The sequence below is a fragment of the Anarrhichthys ocellatus genome, unplaced genomic scaffold, assembly GCF_004355925.1.
Source record: "Anarrhichthys ocellatus isolate YVR2014 unplaced genomic scaffold, GSC_Weel_1.0 scaffold40, whole genome shotgun sequence".
Taxonomy (NCBI): domain Eukaryota; kingdom Metazoa; phylum Chordata; class Actinopteri; order Perciformes; family Anarhichadidae; genus Anarrhichthys; species Anarrhichthys ocellatus.
The window spans coordinates 3457212-3479517 of NW_022280070.1; the positions used below are offsets into that span (position 1 = coordinate 3457212).

The 22306-nt window shown below is 45.0% G+C and overlaps 1 protein-coding gene across 1 annotated transcript; it reads right to left on the bottom strand.

The window, feature by feature from the left end:
- Positions 1 to 4162: 4162 nt before the first annotated feature.
- On the bottom strand, positions 4163 to 21140 carry ppap2d (phosphatidic acid phosphatase type 2D). Its single transcript, XM_031867905.1, has 6 exons — positions 20601 to 21140; positions 9612 to 9769; positions 9149 to 9435; positions 8963 to 9020; positions 7148 to 7324; positions 4163 to 6922 (listed from the first exon to the last, which is right to left on the bottom strand). The coding sequence occupies exons 1-6, from the start codon at positions 20806 to 20808 to the stop codon at positions 6818 to 6820; spliced, it is 993 nt and encodes a 330-aa protein (XP_031723765.1). The 5' UTR covers positions 20809 to 21140; the 3' UTR covers positions 4163 to 6817.
- Between the last annotated feature and the right edge of the window lie 1166 nt (positions 21141 to 22306).

Sequence of the window (22306 nt, forward strand, 5' to 3'; positions counted from 1 at the left end):
CCCCCCCCCCCCCCCCCCCCCCCCCCCCAAGGTTGGAACTAATAACAATGGTAGCCAGCCGCCGTGACTGTCAGACTGACATTGTTTGACAGTTACACCAAATGCCTGCAAACAATACATCGTAAAAGCTGCCGTAGTCCACCTGTTGGCCAATAATACAAGTAATACAAGTAGAAAAGTTGAGCATGTGCAACAGATTTAATAACATGTAATAATGACTGTGGTTAAAGATAATACGTATCTGCTACTTACTACTTTACTTACTGTCTTTTACAAGCTCCCATTGGCAAGTGATGTTAGTGGATCAGCATTACACACAAATGACTCACTAGTTCACCTCATTCTAGGAATTGCAGGAATATTGTCAGGTGTCTGTTTTGTGCACATGTTCATTAAACTATTGATTCTAAGCTATCATCACACTAACAAGCAGCCAAGTGAAGATGAACACACACATGCACACATTAGCAGAAAGAGAGAGAGGTCTGCACTGAATTTAACGGTCTAACAAGCCTGTTTCATTGGCTCTCTGGTGCACTGCAGTGTTGTAAGAGTTTTCTAATTTGCCATGTTATTCAAACAGCTTCCTGGGGAGGACTGTAATTAGGACCAGCGCTGCCCTGACAGCACCATCCTCACTATCACAGACACGCTCACACACCATGCACTTCACTGTCCCACACACAGACACATGTATATGTTATACTCGCATGTATAGTATGTTATACTCACATTGGCCAACATCTCTATTCTTCAGAAAAGGAAAAACATAATAAACAGGAAATGAATGGCATATTTTCCGACTTTGGTGAATTTTAGGCAAGAAAATGCAATTGTTGCTCAACAGTGGCCTTGACTCTTGCTAAGCCCCGCCTCTTTTCGCTCTGTACTCCAATAACAGTTGAGCAAGCTTAAAACCAGGCAGAACCCTTTCTGCGTTTACTGTTACACTGTTATACAGTCTGTGCAAAGATATAACCTTATATGTACTATGTGCTCCAGGCCAGAGGAGGAGCCGCTGCTGCCGGGCGCACAGCTCTCCACTAATTAGTTTCCGGTGAACCTGCGTGATTTCTTCGGATTTCATTACTTTTGTTATATTATCTCTGCTTTGTAGTAACTTTGTTTTGGCATATCGTTACTTATTTTGATGTACACGACATCTAGCATTCAAAAAGTTACCCGAGTGAAGTTAATCATCGTCAACACATCCTTTCATCGCGTGCTACAATCCTTTCCTGGCTCCGAAACGGAACTGGCGTCGCCATGTTTCTTTTTGTCGAGTTTGTTTGACCTACAGTTACTAAGAGGGCGGGGCTTATCGGGAACGTTTGTGATTAAACCGCTGACATGTTGTGACATGATACAGTGTAGTTTATCAGTATGTCTACCACAAGAAGAAAATAGTTATGAAGTCATTAAACAAACTCAGGAATATCAGTTATACAACAATATCTATTAGTTTGCTAATAAGCTCCTATAAGCTATGCCAGAACAATTGAGACTCTAGCAACAAAACCCCACAGATGCGTTTTTAGTTTCAGTACACAATCATTATGTATTTCACATACAACCAAATTCTTTCTCACGTAAACTCATACATTACCATACCGTCCACACACCGTTATTTAAATTCACACATCACTATTCTCTCTCAAACAATCACTATCATTCTTTCTTTTTCTCTTTGACAAATCCCACTCACACGCACAATGAGACCAGTGTTGTCACATTTATTACAATATAGAGGGTAACACGTTATATGTAGGAGAGTATGATAGTGTGGCGAGTGAGAGTCTAGTGGACATTATAAAGGGACGTGTTAGGGAAGCTTATGACCTCTTGAACAGTACATATACACAGATGTGTATACAGGTGTGTGTATGCTCACACGCATTTTAACGTGTAAACATGTCGGCAAAAACAGATTAAACATACGCAGAGAAGCTAAACACACGAATGAACTTTTCTCGAGACATTTCACTTGTGAGATCATTTCAAGAGTGCCGAGCTCATTTGTATACGTTTTTCTTCTCTTGAGTACTGTGGGTTGCTTCAGTGATGAATGAGCTGTTAACATGGGCTGAGTGTCATGTCACTATTACATTACCACTAAAATGTGAATGTGTGTGTTGCGGGAGGCTTAGCTTGTTGACCTTGGAACCCATGGATCGTCCTCCCACCTCTCCGCTGCAGTCAGCACTGACACCTCACAGATCCTAACTATTGTTTTTATTCCCATGATCTTGTTTTTGCATTCCAGTCTGCCTTCAGCAGACTGGAGGTTATGGAATAAACATGAACACACCCACACACACACACACACACACACACACACACACACACACACACACTAGACATCTCTCATCTTGCAGCCTTCACAATATAAACAAAGTGGTTTGGTATCTCTATCGACAACGTGTCTTGTCTAGGTTCTGGCAGATAAGCTTGTTTTATTGAAGAATGTTATGTCAAAGTCTAACTTGTTGTGATTCTGGACCAAATCTTTGCCTGTCAGTTTTTAGCTTGTGTCTGAAAATGCATTTACTTCTGGTTTGTTTTACAAGTGACAGAGAGCTGAGGAACACTTCGTGCTCACACAAAGAGAAGCTGCAGGTAGCTAAGGTCACCCTACCCTAAAACATGCGACACTTAAATAAACACACCTCACATTGTGGCGCCAGGTCTTATCAGGTAACCTTTACCCATTGTATTGTATTTCCGTAACACCTCGCCCTTGCAAAGACAAGAATATGACCTCTAAGATGGTAAATAGTGGGATATTTTCTGCCCAATTTGCTGTTTGTCATGATAAGCCATGCGAGGCTAGTGAGGAAAGACCTTCAGGGAGAGGCATGGTTGCTTTTCAACAGAATATAATAAGTCTCCCAGTGAAATGTTCAGCCCTGAGCAAAGTATTACTGTTCTTTTTAAAATGCTGACAGGAAATTAGATTCTTCGAAAAGTTTGTGCTCTCTAAATTGATGCTACTATTAATCTTGTAGCGGAGAATAACTCTTCCACAGAGTCACTTCATCCCTCAAATGTGACTCTCTCTCATTCCTGCTCCTTTCGTTCAACGTATTTGTAATTCATACATCTAAAAATATTTATACTCCAAAAAATAATACGCAGCCTCAGCTGACCAGAACGGTATGTGTGGTGGAGTACATGACTGCTTGTATTTGCCAAGTGATGCTATCCTCATCAGATAGGACAATGAAACTGTCCTCATCAGATAGTATATGTACTATCTTATCTGTACATACCATATGTGCTGGACTGATGTGTATGTGAGGAAATGCACAAACATCACACACCTGCACAAACAAACAACAAGCTCTCCACATTCGGCAGTGATTGTTGTCCTGCTGTCCACCTGTAGTTCCTGTCAGCTCTTTGTGTGTCAGTTTTGGGGGTTGGTGTTGTTCAATGAGCCAGCGTGGCTTATTGAAGCATCCTAATCCCTGGAGAGTAGAGAGAGAGAAGACGAGGGAAGCAAGAAGATTTATCTAACAGGAACATGCAAACTAATGCCTTTCACAGACTCCTATCAGGACACAATGTGCCCACTTGCAGTCCTAATGGCGGCAGCCAGTGTATCCACTGAGTAATTACTGTGGGAGATTTAGAAATTTGCATAGCAGTTCAGGCTGCTGGAGCAAGCCTGAATTTGAGCATACCAAAGAGTCCATTAATCCTTTTTAATTCTATTAAGAATTGGACCACAGCTGGATAAGAGGCCAGCAGAGTAGAGACTACATCTGTAATGCTTTGCAGACCCACAGCGAAGAGCTCTCACTCGACAAAAATTCATTTGCAAGGAAATTTCTTTTCCTCTTCGCAGTTGAATCCAAAACAAAGACATTTTGGATTTTGTCAGGACTGTAGGAAGAGGTGTGTTTCACATCTCCATCTAAAGGACAGTTTCATCACTTCAAACAGGGGGGGAGGGGAGGTTCGCAAATGGAATTTGGCGGAGCTGCACATGCCTCGGTGATGTTATCAATGGGACAAAAACCCCCGTGATCCAGGTGTCCTTTCCACAGACACGCAGGTGAGCTACGTGCTATCCGCCACACACTTACCCGTGTGTTGATTCGGATCAGCACTCCCCAACATCCGCCCTGCTATTTTTGCACCTGTCCAACTCCACAAAAATATCACAATCTTATCAGGGAAGTCCTTAAAGTTCAGTATGAGGAAGAGGCTTCAGCTCTGCTTCACAGTGAAGATTGTGGAGAGTAATGGCTTTCACCTGTTGAGATAAGAGTTCAAATAGCCCCTCGTTCTAAATGACCGAAGCGCGGGGCTACTGTTCCTACTGTGTGCACAGTCGCAGCAGTGTAAGCAGTGAGGCCCTTCTGCCTGGACCTCAGTAATCTGGACGTACAGAATGGGCCTCTGCTTGTTGACCCCCATTCATTTCTATTAGGGCCAAAGGGTTAGCGGAGGACGCCAGTCACAATGTAAACGAGATGTCACGTTTGACACATTTGTCGCGCACACCTGAACACGAGACAATAACAAGGAGAGCGGGAGATACGGATAGACACGAACCTGTCACACAAGCACGGGCATATACTGTATATATGTTGCTCAGGAATGAATCTTGTCTCCTTAGTTACAGTATTATGAAACAAAACGGGCCTGAAAAACCAGGATCACATTCTTTCCCACCCTGACACCCCACGCCCATCACCCTCACTCTCCCATATCAACCGCCCCATCTGTTCTACCAACTGCTCCATTACTACTTCCAGTCATTACTGGACCGGTTTACCTGCTCGTCTGTCCCCTTTACCTCAGCATTATGCACAAACCCCTGACCGAAGCTCTCGCTCTCTCTCTCTCTCTCATTTGCCCTCTCTGTCTGATCTGGGCTGCTTTTTCATTCTCTCTTGAAGTGGATCGTGGGGAGAGAAAAAAAAAAAAGAAATGAAAGAAAACGCCTCAGACACCCCAACCTGTATCTGGCTTAGTATCTCCATGGTAGCATGACCCCCTGAAACAGCCCATTATGCTCCACTGCACTCAAAAAGGTCCTGAGAGCAGGGAAGGAGCAAAGCACGGAAGAAGAAAGAAAGAGAGAGAGAAAGCTGCAATGAAATAAACGAGGAGAGCACAGGAATGGAAGCCTCCGAACAAAAAAAAAAAAAAGAGGTTAAATCACTTATCATTGCAGTGTTTACGTTTTGTTTCAGCTCAGATGTCCTTACCTCCTCACAGAGTCTGGAATCCTGTTTGAAAAGAGAAGATAATAGCTGGATGCTGACTGACTTACAAATGGCTAAATGGTTTACTTGACCAACTCTGCTGCATGCGAGTAGCCAGAGACAACCGAGAGGACAATAATAAGAGGCCTGAAGAAGTTAAAAACATTCAACATTCATTTTATTGGTTTGGTTTTTTTGAGTACAGTGGTTATTTTTTTGCCTTTCTGGCATTCACAGACAAAACAAACAAATACCAATAACTGGCAACACATAAAATATAGCTTTCTGATAATATCTGTGGCTCAGTCTAGTAGTTACAACAGATACAATAGTAACTCTCCGTACCTGATTGACACAAACGTAAATACAAACACTTAATAAACATGTAAAAACTGTCCAAAACTGGAACTAATACTTTGAAATTCTGTATGATTTATAAAATGACATGGCTATTTACATTCAATTTGAATAATTATCATTAAAAAGTGGCAAAAACAAACATAGTGTATGAGTCTTACATGAACAAAAATAAACACTGATTATTCAAACGTGTGATAAAATATATAATATTGATTATAATGAGAAGGTTCCATTATGTACGTTCAAGTGCTATTAATAAAGATGCACAGGAGGGCCGCCACGTCGGCTCTCCTGTCAAGAGTGGCATAAATCAAGGTGCGGCTCAGAGATTCGGGGGGGGAAAGGTCAAAGGTTACAAAATTCAGTCAAACCTCAACCTCTAAGACGCAGTCAAAGTGGTTAAAACAGAAAGATGGCGGTGGCAAGGAAGAGAAAGTTACTCGGTCGGACTCCTAACCATCACTACCTTGGTTACACAAAAAGAAAGATAACATTGTTCTGCAGCTCAAATACAGTTTTTTTTCTTTTCTTTGCTTACGTTCAGGTTATTGTCGTAGCGATGGAGGGCAGTCTGATTATGGCAGTGGCACAACAGAAGGTCCAGATGGTGAGAAATTGAAGCCAGTGCTTGTTCCGGATCACTCGGTACAGAGCTCCCTTTACATCTGAGGACTAATGATCTCAGTCCGCAGCTGCTGGGCGATGTTTTTTTTCCGAGGTGGACACAAGATCAAAAACAAAGAGGAGGCTGGCGTTTGCTCCTCTCTCCGTCCCCAAGACTCAAGATTTACAAGTTCTGCTTTGAAAGCTTTCTAACTGCACTGACCCAAATGCCTCCATCACTGGCAACCAAAACTATCAACATTAGCAGCTTCTAAAGATCCTCTCGAAAAAATAGACTTTTTTTATTTATTTTTCTCATATATAAAAAAATATCTGTAATATTACTATGCAGTTCTTTTCACTGGACGGGTCAGTCAAATGTGCTTCTTGTATTTCACATGTGTGAGTGTGTGTGTGAACATTAGATTAGTGTGTGTGTGTGTGTGTGTGTCAGTATGCCCCGAAAGAGCAAGTCAATGTGTTAGATTGTACTCTTTAATCGTATCCTTCTCTTAGAATGGTTCCCGTTCTTAGAAACCTTCTCTCTGCTCCTCACCTGTGCTATCTGACTCCCTCCCTGACTCTCTGTAGTCCGTCTTCTCTTATCTTCGCTCTCCTGGAATGATTGAGTGTGCCTGCTAACAGACAGTTTGCTGGCTGGACAGTGGACTCTCCAGGGACATGCTCGTGGGGGACAGGTCTGGACGGGCGCAGGGCTTAAACATGGAGGAGATGTAGAAGGCCTGCGGGCACAGACACAAAACACGTCAGGAAATATACACCGACCACACGCGCTGTCAACCATTCCCTGTTTATAAACAGCACCAGGGATCAGAGTGAGCAAAATGAGGGAGACAGCCTATTGTTTGAGCTAACTCAGTCAACAGAGAGCAGACAGAAACAAATCCTGCAAAGACAGAGATAACTGTCATTGAAGACTATTTAGACAGCAGCGATTTTCCACGTACCACCCAGTATGCAGTGAGCCCTCCTTGGATGAAGCCTGTGAGGACGTCGGTGGGGTGGTGGCGGTTTTCGGAGATGCGGCTCAGGCCGGTGTAGATGGCGATCGTCACTAAGAGAAACTGTATTAGTGGGCGCAGCAGCCGAGCTCCTCGCCACGACAACCGCGCCTGCAGGTAGAACTGCAAAGTAGGAGAAATAATACCGTCATTATGTTGTTGCTGACTTTATAATTACTGCAGAAAATAAGTGAATGCGAGCATGTGGGTGCGCTTGTGTGCTAATGCATAAACCGATAGATTACGCCTAATAATTAAAGTTCTTTAAACGCAGACAGAGACCTTTAAGTCAAACATGGACATCCACTCAGTTTGCTTCCCAGAGGGGAAAGAGAAGCATGGCGCGAGTCCATTAACACTATCTCAACCCCATTTCCTCCTTTTGTTCATCCTCATCTCCTGCCTCAGCGCCGCTCTATAGAATGGATGTTTGTGTCTGAAAAAATGGGGTCACGGGGGCGAGCTCGATGCAGATGCAGGGCTCGCTTTATGAGGAGGCTGGAGGTCTGTCTGGACCCGTCAACCACTGGGGAGCATGTGGCCTACATTGCTGCGGTGAGGCCGACTGTAACCGGGTCCTCCTCACTCTCTCTCTCTCTCTCTCCTATCACAAATGACAGCAGGTGTCACCGTTCCTGCCTTAAACACTATAGTAGCTGGCCACGGTCCGGGTGGCATGTAGCTACAGGTTTGACACAATCTCTCCAGGTTGTCTACAGTCTGCTAGCAACAAACTTGCATGCGAGGCTGTGTGTTTGTGCCTGCAGTGTGCGTGTGTGTGGAGAAACAACGGAGTGAGATGTGTAGAGGAACAGGAGGAACGTAGCTAACGAACACCGAGGCCCTCGTTTTTTCTCACACCACTTCAGTACCCTTTTATTCCTCTTATTTAGTCTCCCCTTACTCATCCTTGTTTGTCTCTTTCTGGTTGGAGAGGAGCTGCTTTTCATTTGGACTTCTATAGTACACAAATGCAAATAGAAGAGGCAGTGATTTTGTTTTGTTCCTCTTTGATATTTCATATTTTAACGATAATTTCAGGGTTAATGAGTGGGACTACATGAAGAATGTGGACATTTTATGGTTAATAATGTGCTTTTGTCTCCATCTAACTGTCGTTTCTCTCCCACAGTGCGCCCATGACTACTGGGCAGTGCAGTGTGAGTGAAAGATGAAGAGATGGAGGGGGGGGGGGGGGGGGTTTAGAGGGTGTCTCTTACTGAAAGAAGCCTGTCGATCTCTCAGCAGGCATATTCAGCCTTCCACCCCCCTCCTCTAAATGAGACCCACAACAAGGCCTCCTCTGTCTGCGCAGCCTCTTCATCTATTCATGTTCCCTGTGGAAAAACATTCTCCCTCATTCTCTAACCCCCCCCCCCCTCCTCTCTGTCTCTCCAGCTCTTTCAGCTTGGAGCAGGATGCCTTTGGAGAATTGCTGCTCTTAAAGATCTCCTCCCTCACGATCAGGAAGTGTGAATATATTTAACAGCACATGTGTTTGTGCATGTTTAATTAGCTTATCTAGTTAATAGTTGCACACAGTGTTCCTGGCCTCTAGGGATTGGTGTTGTCTCTCGTAAGTGAAATGAAACCGAGAGTTGTAATATTCCCTCAACATTGTAAACACAGTACCAAATACTGTAAATACACAACACACGCTCAGGTGAACGTGAAGCTCATATTCCAGATGTGTATTGTGTGTGTGTGTGTGTGTGTGTGTGTGTGTGTGTGTGGGTGTATTTAAAAGCCAATGTGACTTACTGCCAAGTAGAGCATGGTGTACATTGCAAAGGAAGCATGGCCGGAAAAGAAAGACTTCCTGAAAGAGAAAGATCAATAAAAGATGCCGAATGTTACACATAAACTGCATGACTTGAGCTAATGTATACCCCGCCCTTAGTCAACAAATCAAATCAGTCCAGAGCATAAACATGCGCGCACACACACCTTGCTTCCTCCACCATGTTCACATTAGGCTGCGGGCAGGTGACCGTGGACACGTAGCTGCCCGTAGTGCAGTTGATGGACGCATAAGTGATGTCACAGACATAGAGGAAGTTGGGTCGTAGGCGCCCCACACTTAGCTTGGCCATATTGGTGAGGGACTGACCCACACAGCAACCGAACAGGAAGCTTCCCAGCTCCTTGTAGAGACACGACACGTAGCAGTTTCGGACAAAGGCCCGCGAGTGAGCACCTCGATAACGCACCCGGTAGCATTCGCCCAGAGCAATCTGAGAAGGAAGTAAGACAAGATAATCTGATTAACATAAATCAAACAGCAGAGCTGTACCAATGCTGGAATTGTATTTTTGTTTTAGACTTATGGCAAACACATGCTCCATTACACAATACATTGATGACAACTTGAACTCACTGCGTCAATACTTAACGGCTGTTACTGTCTTACCGTTAGCCCAGTGATGGCTATACCAGCAGCGATGAGCAGGACGTCAGGGATGGCCTCGCTCGGGTCTGCGGGATAGGTGATACTGGGGTCTCCACAGAAGAAGCCTCGCTTGTACGGAGTCACTGTCTTCAACTCGCATGCAAAGAACGGGATGGAGGCTGATGAGATGTTGGGAGAGAAAGAAAAAGAAAAAAGATGGCTTGATGAACGTCTGTGAGCATGTGGTCTGTGCAGCAATGATCACGGAGATAGCTGGTGCAGTCGGCCAACATGAAGGTGGCCTCAAAGGAGCATCAGGGGAGCAGCTTTAAAGAACATCAGTCATCTGGTGACATGATTTCCAGATTCCCAGGGGTTGAAGCATTCCTCAAATAGCTGCTTCCATCAGAGGAGCAGGGAGAAGGAGAGATGACAGAGACAGAAAGACAGACAGACCAGGAGATGGGCATGACAGTGGAGAATTAAGATGAGGAAGGAGGAAGAAGATACGAGGGAAATTTCAGTGTGTCAAAAGAGGACAATAAACCCACTGTAGGAACAGTTGGGTATTCTTTTCTTTGTAACAATCACGGTTTGTTTCTTTGACCTTTTAGTTCAATCCGTTTAATATTAGATTAACAATTGTCCCACAAATGTGTTGGCTACGTTTCCTGGCTGGTCACTAATTAAAAGAACTCTGTTCAAGGTCAAGGTCTGACACGCTTCAGCAAACAAACCTCACATCCTGATGGGGAAAGTCCACTGAGTAACAGTTGTGCAAAACTGGAAACCGAGAAAACGCGTGTTTGTATCCCCAGAAACGGGAGAGTACGTATAGCGTCGCAGCTTTTATTCCGTGTTATGATAGCCCTGTAACAGCCTGCTCAGTTGCTCCGTGCCATTTCTATCCCATGTCCCCTCGTCACCCCATGGAATGCAGAGAGAACATGGGACTAATCATTAACCTCTGTGCCTCTTCCTGTCATCCCAGGCCTGCTGGTTGGCTGGAATGCACCCGGGCCAAAAAACACTGCTCCTGCCAGGGAATCTCTCTGACTACGTGACTGAGTAGTGCACTGGATACGCACTCAAAGTCAAGCAGAAGGAACAGCACACAAACACGCACGCAAACACAAAGAATGGCACGCAAACGAATCTTGAAGCGCAGTAAATCAACAATTATTGACTCACAAAAAACAGGGCATGAACATCTAACATACTAAAGGTAACTAAGCCTTTGTTTTCGTTTTATTAATTAACTTGCTTGCTATCACAGCCATACAGTCAGCTTCACAGAACTAATAAAAGGTTAACAAGCAAATAATCTATAGGTTCGAGGCTATCTGCGCAGAAAAGACACGAGGAGGCAACTCTTATCAGCTGTGTGCTCATTAAGAATGTTATACTGTAGTCAAAAGTATGTTGGTGACCTCCGTAGTCAAAGTCAAGCCGCCCTAGCAGAAAGACAAAACACTGATACAAGCCAGCTCACGTACATATAACTCAAGAGGGGCCTCAATAAAAGAGGGAGTTTATTGAGGACATCATCTCATGCAACCCATTAAAATAAACCTGCTATTCATTTTGTAGTCAAATCCTAGATTGTAAGAATCTTACAATGTTGAATTTTGTGGACACAGTGTTGCCACCATAGTGGTGTTCGTTATATACAAAAATATGTTCTTAATGTACACTGCATATCTATTTATATTAGCTAAGATCGTTGGAGTATTCGATAAATACTTTGGGGAAGTTCATTTAGAAAAATGAATGTCCTGAATGAGGGTTTGCTGGTCTCCTGATCTAATCGTAATCCTCTTATCCGTGTGTATCATACCTTGGTGGAGACCTGCAGAGATGTAATCTGGTTCATCTCTGGTTCAAATTGAGTGGGTATGGATTTTTTTTGTTCCATTTGGGTGTAATATAACACACATTACATTTCAAATATGTTGCCACTGAAAAAGAGACGTGAGGACCGGAGCAGCAGAAGGTGAGAACGCTCTGTGAAAGCCTGATGCACAAAGAACAAAGGAAACAGGTGACGTCTCCTCATACGGAGAGAAAGAAATGTGTGTGAGCTGATGAGTAAAGCAGGGTTTTTTCAGTGTTTGTTGTGCCAACAAGTGGACAATGCAGCTATTAATGAAGGGCTGACATGGCTTTAAAAGCCATTTTTACCCATGCTGCCTTTTCTCATGAAGTTTGTTTTTGGATCATATCTGTGGGTGTTGTCGCTGTGCTCAAACGTTCCACTTACAGCATTTGAGATTCATTCTGCCAATAATGAACCGCTTTGGATGTAACAAGGTCAATTCTGTGGCGAATACTGCTTTCCATACCACCCATTAACAGGCGCTCTCTGTGTCCTCATCCGATTCCTCAATACGGACAGTCCTCTCAATAATCAATATTGTGCTGCACCGACAGCGATGTAATGGACGGATTCTCCATTAAGGGCCAAACACGCTGCGGTTACAGTGGGAACATGGACTTTTTAAGGGATTATTTTCAACACATATGGAGGTCTAATGAGATCCATGAAGTGCTGCGCCAGATAGCAGCATATTTTATGACCTCAGACCCGCCAGTGCTGATGGCTTGTGCTGTTTTCCCATTATTGCATGAAGTCCACGGACAGACTCAGAACTAATGGCCGTGAACCGAAGATCACTCCGCTGTGGCGAAGATGTTTGCAAAGCTTCTCAATAAAATAAATCCACTCAACCTGAGCAGTGTCACAAATTCTCAGTGCTGTACAGTAAATTAAACACAAAGCGACAATGATAGAAACCACATGCAAAAAATACTCAGTATCTGCACAATCCTGTACAAATTACCAGCTCCTGTGTCACAGTCGACCGTATCTGCTTTACAAGTACACTAAAACAGTTTTCACAGCAAGACATGAAAACACTCCAGAGGCCCTCACATCATCTGTCAGGCAGCTGTGAGCAAACCTTAGCACCTGGTCAAGACATGCTCAAAAGAGAGGCAGGCCAGGAAGGCCTGCGAGGGGACCCAAAAGGAGGCGGAGGAGTGGGTTGGCTCACACGGCCGGGCCAAAATGTGCTGCTCGCTGGGCCTGACACTCAACGCAGGAATGCTTTCAAATAGTCAAAAGGGACAGAAAGAAAGAAGGGGGGAAAGACGAGAAAGAGGGAGGGAGGAGAAGAGGAGGAATGAGAGCCGAGGGGATATGTGCCTCACTCTGAGAAACTCTTCTGGTTCTAATTTACACATCTATGACCACAGCCCAGAATGAGCTCACTGTGAGAGGAGAACAACAACCAAAAGCAAGAAATAGAAGAAAAAAAACCTACGGAGAAAGTGATTAAAGGCGATTATTCATCATGTTGCTTAACCTCTGCTGATCAATACAGTGTCAATCTGAAAACTAGGCTAAAGTGCATGGGCCAGGAGGCTCGAGAAAATTGACAAATGGGGGTGAGGGCGGTAATAGTGGGAGTGAGAGAAAACTGGAGAGATGGAGCCAAGAGAGATGCGGCAGGGCTTTCTCTACAGAGAACAGCAGACGGAGGCGATTAGTGGTGGTTCTGGAATGCGAGGGTCAGAGATCTGGGCTCTGCTGGGACCCGCTCTGTAAACACGACCCCACGTCAACCAGCAGAATATCCACAACACACACACACACACGGAAAAACCACACTGGGATCCAAACAAACCAAATCCACCACCACACAGACTAACAGACAACCAAACAAACCAACCAAAAAACCCACCAGCACACCGAGAAGAAAAAACGAATCAACCAAGCACGAACCGAACAATCCTAAATGCATTGAGACAAACAGGCTCATTATCACAGACCTAAATGAGTTGGGGATGCTGCTGCTGTCAGACAAACAGCCTGTGCATCCTCATAGATTAGCATGACACTCAGCCTGAAGCCATATCTAAGCCACAGTAATGATCGCTCGCTTCATGACATCCAATAATGTTTGACTGTGCGGGCCTTGTTCTATTTGCCTTTTGATAGAACTGGAGGACAGACAATTAGTGAGTAACCTGTCAACGCAAGGTCCATTTGGCCTGTAGCTTTAGGACCAGGCTGAGCCTGGGCTGCAGCCCAGCTTGCTACAGCCCCCTTCAGGGGTGGTCCACCCTCGCTTGGGCCCCTCAGCAGCTTGCATGTGCCAATGTTTCCCAGCTAAATTTTAAGCTGCTTGTTTACCTACAAGTCAACCTTGCAAAAAATAAAATAGTAAGCTGGTGAACTGAACCCTGAAGTGTCGTAATTGGAATTTTTGCGAGCATGATAATCCCTGGTAACGGCATTACAAGAAGCAGCGTGACGGCCTTCCTAACATGCTCATAAATAGCAGTCTCCAGTTGGGCCGGGTGGGCTCGTACAATTATTTGTGCAATAATGACTTAAAACTGCACAAAGCTGCCTCCACATGAGCCAGACTTGATCTGTTCTTTCATCTAATCAGTTTGAGTCAGGTACTTTAAGGGCAAAGCTGCGTCTTTTAAGTTTCACCTGATATATAAAAAGAAAAGTCTTTCGTTTGAAGAGGCAGTCCGATTAGAGACTTTATGCTCCATCACACAGGCTCGAGGACACAAAAGAACAAAGGGAGACACACACACACACACACACACACACACACACAGACTGTTGTATTGTCAGGCAGGAAATCGCACCAAGGCTGTGATCATGATTGGCAGCCATAAACTGCCACGAACCTAATTAAAGTGTTGTGCATGTATCACAGGAGGTGGTTCTTCCTGTTCATCCGTGGTGGCCAATCCAGGTAAGAGAGGTGGGATAAGGGTGAGTGTCATTATGAATCCCACTGCATTTCTTGGCAAGACCCGCCCTGCGTAGCGGGTTGAGGCAGAGGCGATTGATTGAGGTTAGGCATTGATCTCGAGTGGTTAGGGTCAGGATAGCCCATTGGACAGGGCATCAGACCCGCAGGTTACCGATACCTCGGTAAACACGGCCAATCCTAGAGCCTGAATGATTCACAGAGCGTGTCTTACGAAGAAAAGCAGTGGGATTCATAATAACGCTTGGCCCCCCTGCACACACACACACATTCCTTTTTTCCATAATTAGCTGGATTGCTCTGAGGGACTCATCTGTTTTGTCTGCCCTGATGGCAGCACAAAGATCAGCGAAGTAATCGGGGAAGAACAAAGAGGGACTGAGGAGCCACGACAGTCTTGGATCTTTGTTAACCATCTGCTGTCACCAGCATCTCCTGCTGCTGGACTCCGTACAACCTCTTTAAGTAGATACCCACTGCTCCATTTATCATGGCACATTTGATGTGCAAAGTCAAAAGAGAAATGTGTGTGAACTGAAATAAATGTTTCTTCCAACTGCCGTCATGTTGCTTCACCTTCCACCAGGAGAGCTCTAGCGTGCCCCTCTCTCTCTCTGTTACTGTTACAGCTGGCCAGTGGAGACATGCTTCCCACAGCTGCTTCTGTTCTCTCCACACTTCACTGACCCGCTTCCTGGAGCCCGGCTCTGGAGTTCAGGGCAAGAGTGGTGAGGTCTGAAGTGGGTCTGTCTGTCTGCCTGTCTGAATCAGCAGGAACATAAAGGACCCGCCACTCTGGTATGTACCTGGGACGCTTTAAAGGAGCTCTCTGGTGGGGTTTTTTTTTTTTGCGGTGTGAAGGTTAGGGAGTGCGCAGAGACACGAGGGGCTGGCAGTCTGCAATGTGAGAACGACACAGGGTTGTGGTCGAGACTGCAGGGGAGGTATTTGGCACGACGCAGCCTGATTGTGGTAGCTCTGTATGGATGGCAAGAGTCAAGGGCTGTTTTGTCAGCGTGTTTTGGTTTGGGGGGGGAACATGCAGCTGGAACAACTTCAGAGGGAAGCTTGAGAGAATGAAGGAAGGGAAGGCTCCAGCAGGTGAAATGTGACACAATGATAAAATGGTGCTGATGATGGGTAACAATGCCGTGGCGCCAAGGGTGGGCTGTCTCCTTATAGGGGGTACAGACAGAAGAGGACGAGTCATTAGTTCCGACAGACTGAAAGGCGAAGCAACAGGCTCAGATTCAGCTAGATACTTCGATTGGAAGCCTCTGCAAAGAAAAAAAATCCATTCTAGCAAATGAGCACTGAGGATAACAGCACTATACACATCTTTGCTCACTCATTACGGCTAATACCTATGGACCACCACGAGCACTTACGGAACCGTCGTCGAGGAGAAGATTGCAGCTGCCTCGTTAAAAGCACATTTGAAGCTATTTGCTGTCTGAACCGTCGATCCTTCTTAGCGCTACTTCCTCACTATAGGACGTAAACAGACAGCTGCGGAAAAGGTCCCTCAGGCGCCCCTGGGTCTGACCTCTGACCCCTACTGTAGATCTCCAACCCCTTCTAACCCCTCACTCTACTCTGCCGCCCCGGGGCTGTTCACTCATTCGGGCTCTTACTTGCCCCCCTACAGCCTTCAGGCACCTGAGACATTTCTAAGGCCTGAGCTAGCTCTGGTGAGCTAATGGGCGAGAGGTGGACGTACTGACAGCAGAGTACATGTGCCCATATAGTCTGTCTCAGGATGTGCAGGGTGCAGCTAATGGATTCCTGAACCTCTGCAGTGCTGTCAAATGGGGAAGAGATGCACTTGTACACTAACGAGAGAGAGGGAGAGAGAGAGAGAGAGGGAGAGAGAAAGAGAGGGAGAGAGAGAGAAATCACTTTTTCCACTGACTAATGACTTGACTGAGCCATTTTTAATGGCTCTCCATCTGTCCGTCGCAGAGTGACGCCAGTGCGTTCCATAACTTCAGAGCGCGTTTGATCAGGGCCTAAAACGCTCAGCAAAACAGGACCGGCAAATTTGTCAACAAACAGCGCGCACATGGCAGCTGTAGTAGGGTGTCCGCGTAAGCATCCGCGATGACGCATACACACAAATGCCAACGCACCCGCGCTTTCACTCATAAGCACGCACACACGCATAAATACACACACAGGAGACAATGTAATATTCCTGGCCCTACACACACCGACGTGCTGTGACACGTTGGCCTCCTGCTTTCTCGCTCACTTGGCAGCTTTCTCTGTCAAAAGAACAGAGGCAGGAATCATAAAACCGCCGCCCGCCGAAAACACACACATGCAGACGTAAAACACACACCTCGCTGCATTGCTGGAACACCGTCAGTCTCAAATTAGAGTTTGTCTGAAGAAAGGAGGAGAAAGGGAGACGCAGGCAAAAGCAAAATGAAAAAAAGAGATAAGCTGAAAGGAGGGAGCCTTTTCCGAGTCCTGATCACTTTAACAAAAACACACACTTAACAACGATTAACTGATTCCAGTTTTCACTTTCTATCTGATCCAAAAGCTAGTTCTGTTTTTACTACTGAATTTAATCATTTTCTTGTTTTAAACAGTTTATCAACAGTGTATTATTCTAACCCGGCCTAACATCTTGCGCATATCAAGTGTGAAACACTTTCACAATTAACCTACACAAGAAGGTCATGCCTAGGGGCAAACATAATGCCTTAAACCACTAAGCTGTGTAAGCTAACGGTGGGTTTTCAGGTGCCACTTCCAATCATTTACCAATTACTCTCAACAGAGGCAACAACTGGCTTTATTGGGGGGGGTGATGACAGAGCAGGGGCCACCTGTGCAGGAGGGAAACAGCAGTGCAGGCTGGGAGGCCTGTCCCTGCATGCTTTCCAGATATGACAAACACCCGACGCCTCCTGACCTCTGGGTGGCTGGACGCTAGATCTTAGATCCAGCCACGGGCCGTCAGGTCTGTCGAACCCCGTCCGTCCCACCAGGAATGCTTGCACACACTTTAGGACACACAAGCAAACACTTGCACTCTGCAGCTTGCGTGGAAGATACCGACACTGAGCTGAACCGGAGCGATCCATCTCGGTGCAGCATCAGTCATGTGCGTGTCAGAGCAGCGCCATAAACAACGCCGGAGAACAACAATGCCAGACAAGCCCCGGTGTTGAGTAAGAGTGCGATCGGGTAACCTGAGTCAAAGCCTCAGTTAGCAGACACATTAGAGTGTATTCACAATGCCGCGCTGTACTAACTTTATGCCGCCGCTTTAAATTGTGAAGTAAATACCGGAACACACGGAGAGGCTGTGAAAACCTCAGATCACTGTGGAATCCCTCTTCAGCTGATAACATAATGAGCAGGCTTCAGGGGGAAATTCCACAGTTACAGTAGTGAATGAGCCCCTTTAACAGGAGGAATAATGCCGGCGGGTCAACTGTCTGAGGGGAATCTGATGATGGCATTTTTAAGGGAAAAGTGGGTTAGTCAGAGATAAGCGGGTTCAGCTAAATAAAGGGCTCAATTCATCTCCTCTGAGTGATGGCATTCACTGCCGAATGCCCACAGATGAGTCAAGGTCAGGCTTCAATAGATAACCGAGACGGTGGTTAACAGAGCAGAGACGGGCAGGATGCAGCCAGACGTCTCATCTAATCTAATCTCATCTGTCATTAGATCTCCCAGTAACAAGAACGGGTGTGTTAATGCATTGTACTGTACTGTATCATTAAATATCATGCTCTCATATCAGTGTCAGCAGTGTAGTGAACAATTCACCACATGTGAGGATTAACAGGAAGTCTATTGATCTGAGCTGTCAGAACATTTTATTGTGCTTGATAAAACTGCAAAGCACTCTTTCCGTCTCATTTTCAACATTACACCTTTTATAATGTTGAATAAGCATAAAATGAAAATGAAAATACATCCACCAATCAAATCAAGCCAGAACTTTTGAGATTGGTACATCCCGTAGCGAGAAGGTGAATTCCTTTTATGCTTAGTCACGAGACTAAGTGACTCTCTAAATCCTCTCAGCTGCGAGCATCTGGAGGCTCGGTGACTCAGTGTCTGTTGTAATCTAGTCAGAGGAGGGATAAGAGGAGTTGGGAAACGCAGTTTTTTGGGAGGAAAGCAAGTAGCGTGCTCGGCGTGCGTCTCGGGAGGAGAACTGAGAGAGACCATTTCCTCTGCGGTGCAGACTGATGCCGGGTCGCTCTAGCCACTTCCTAAACACAAAACAAAGCTGCTGAGAAGAGTGCTGAGTGAACAGCTATAATAGCATACCTGTAGGGGTTAAAAACAACGCGGCAATGAAACGGACGTCGTTTTTGTCGTTGTTTTGCCTGCTGCCGTGCTTCCTATGCTATAACTGCCAACGCGGCTGAGACCTGTCAGTCTGCCTGGACAGGTTCCGCTCTCTCGTATTTACACTCAGTCCGAATAACCACTCACACGACAAACACTGGTGATCCCTTCTCTATCAGAGTCATGTGAGATGAAATTATACAACCTCGCGCATCAGCAAACATCGCAGGCCGGTAGGTACAGCAGGTATCACCTCGGGCAGGCTTTCCCCCGCGAGACTCCACGGAGGAGGAGAGTCACGCTTTTAACTTTGAGACCTGAAGGAGTCCAGTACAATTATGAGGTTCTGGTATTCCAATGGAGTATTCCCATTTTGTCAGAAATTTCTGCCACATTATTTAAGAGAGAAATGTTGTTCCTGTTCCTCCAAAACATTGTTCTGATACACAAGAAATTCTCTTATAATAAGATGCAATGCTGTAGTTTGAACTTCTAAACACATGAATTAGTTCTGCCAAGCACAACACGAACAAACTACTGTGCATCAATGATATGCTGCCTGCATGTTACTGACATTTAACTTCCACTTTTTCAACGTGTGAATGCGGTGCTGTGAAGTATTCTTGTCTGGCCACATTTATGAGACTTGTTCTGCTAAAGAGAGTAAAGTTCAACCTCGCTGTGACAGTAATGTATATTAACTATGAGGGCACAATGAGGGAACGTGTAATAGCGATCATATCAAGTCTCAACCCATACTGTGGTAATCCAAACTATACATAATGGATATTATGCTGCTCTATATTGATTCAAACCTCGATACAATTTGACCAAATCTTATCACATAGAGGCCTCTGAGTCCATGTGCCCAAATTTGCTGATTATGATCAATTTGAAAATTATTGCTCATCTACATATTGTTTAAAGTGAAAATAGTAAACATTTGCAAGTTTGTTTTCCTCCATTTTATGTTAAAAAACCTTTGGGATTCAAGACTTCTGATTATACAGAATATGAAAAAAATAGTCAAATTGTGATGGAAAATAGTCTTTAGTTTCACCATTTTATAAATAAATAGTTCATGTAAAAACAAAACAAACATTTGATTGATTACTTCATGAAGAAAAACTAGCTTTTCAAATCCTCTGTCAAGTAGATTCCATTATAAAATGTTATTATAGAGAACCACTCCTTTGTTATGGTTATGCCAGTCGCCTCTGAGCTGATGTCCACATGTTGTTACTGAAGTTTCTAAATCTCCTGGTGAAAACCGGTGGTTCATTTTATTGAATTATAAGCCTGTAAAACCTGCATCATGTGTGGCTGCATTCAGGCCTGATGCTGCAGTGAGAGAGGCCAACGAGCTCAGTGGACATGAGGCAATTCTGGGCACGGGAACACACAAGCATGTTTTTTATCCCAATTCCCACGTCCTTCTCGCGGGAACCTTGGGAGTTACCATGAGAACAGATGGGAAAACTCTGCTCCTGCCAGCTGAGACCCCCCTGCCCTCCCACCCGCCCGAGCTGAAACTTTTCAGCCCGTTTGAACGGTTTCCATTTGACTTCTGTCTTCTGCGGGCTTCGTTAACTTGTATAAATCCCCATGGGATGCGTTTCCCCTCCCGGAAGCCAACTGAGTTTAACCTCCAAAGACTTGATGTGATCGCGTGTTGACACACACACGCGCGTGCAATCAACAGACCAACATGACAGAAGTGTGTGTGTGTGTGTGTGTGTGGGGGGGGGGTCCTTTTCAAACATGCTTATTGTACATGCAACACATCAAAATGGCAAGTGATGAAGTGGTCTTCAGTGCATTCGCCCCGTAATAACACCAACAACTGTAGGTTATAACCGTGGATTTAAAACGACGTGAATGCACATGTTCTTACCGACAATAAGGCATAATAGATCCAAACCGACAAGCATCTTGCTCTTGGTGCAAAACGAGCTCTCCTCCTCGGACCCGGAGGGGAAGCGCTTCCCACCGCCGTTCTCCATTCCGTCCCCGGCCCCTCCACCGTCCGCTAACCGCAGCTGGAGCTCCGCGTCCCGGGGCAGCGTGTCGCTGTGTGTACCGGTGGAGTTGAACTTCTGCATGTCTTTAGCTCCAAAAAAAGTGAATGACAACTTGTTTTAAAAGAATAAAGTTACTGCAATGGGTCCGCCTTGTCGAGTGATGGTGATTCCCAAAACCGTTTCAGTCCGCCCGTCGTCGGTGCAACAAATCCATGTCAACGACAGTTTGACAGCAGCACACCGACCGACCGCCAGTTGCAGAGGGGGGGGGACAGACGGAGGCTAATTGGAAATAAAAGGCAACAGCAGCATCCGAGTGAACTTCAACTCAGTTCCACAAACTTGTTCTGAGTGGGAGCGTGCTGTAACCTACTCTCACACCGTCCCGACCAGACCTGCAGTCACGTTAACGTCAAACAAACATGAATGAAAAAACACTTGGTTCAAACTTTCAAAATAAAGTGCTCTCTTGTTGAACGTTAGCCTCGCCGTGCGTCGAGTGGAGCTGGAACATTACTTTTATTTGAAAAATGTTCGTATCATTTCCGGTGTTGTTCAGTGTGACTTTGACTGTTGGCGGTAAAAAAAAAAAAAAAAAAAAGGAAAGCGATCAGAATCAATGTGGAGCTCACTGCAACATGTTCGATCCCGTTGACCTGACAGCTGTGTGACGGTGGTTCCGATGTGCCCCTATCCTTTTAAACCGTCCCACCCACGCGAGGACACGTCCCAAACTACAGCTCCTGACCGTCTCCAGATTAAAAACGCAGATTTAAGGAGATTTTGTTTTGGCTTGCACAACCCCAGAACAACAGTAATCAACACTTTTTCAACAGGCTAATCCGCCTGATATCGATATCTAATGTGATTAATGAATGTGGTGATGGTGACATTGTGGTTCAGCTCCATAGAAAAAGTCATGAAATCATATCGATTGCACCATCTTTTCCCTCACGCATGCAAGACTGCCTGGCAATTAGATTTTTCCATAATATTGACTGTTGCTGTTTGACTGTCTGCCAATACACTAGATAAATACAGGCTTCTAGGCAGACAAAAACACACTCCGAACACAGACTTTCCATCGGGAAGCTTATTTTAAATTCATGAAACCTTATGAAATGCCACAAATTTAATTTCTTAAATCAACTAGTCAGCTGATTATGCCATTTTATTTCTCTGTGATTTAATTCTGGTTGTATTTGGAAGATCAGATCACAGATATCCAGCTTTAAACCAATTTAAATCCTGGTTGTTATTGGCAGCTTAATGCCTTGCTCACTGTGTGGAAGAGGTTTCCTGCCACCTGGTGTGAAGCAGAGCTGCTTAAACTTCTCAAAGGTTTCTCAGCATCTTGAAACTCTGCCTGTTTATTGTTTGCCACACTTAAGTTAGTGCTGCAACTAACAACTATTTTCATTTTTGGTTTATAACATGGCAGAAGACAAGAAAAAAAAAACATCAACATTTATCAGTTTCTGAGTTACATTTGACGCATTTTCCCAAAATGAAGAAGAATTAATGTTTCTGCCATTATGAGGATAAATGGGCCATTATGAATGCCGAGACATTTTAAAAT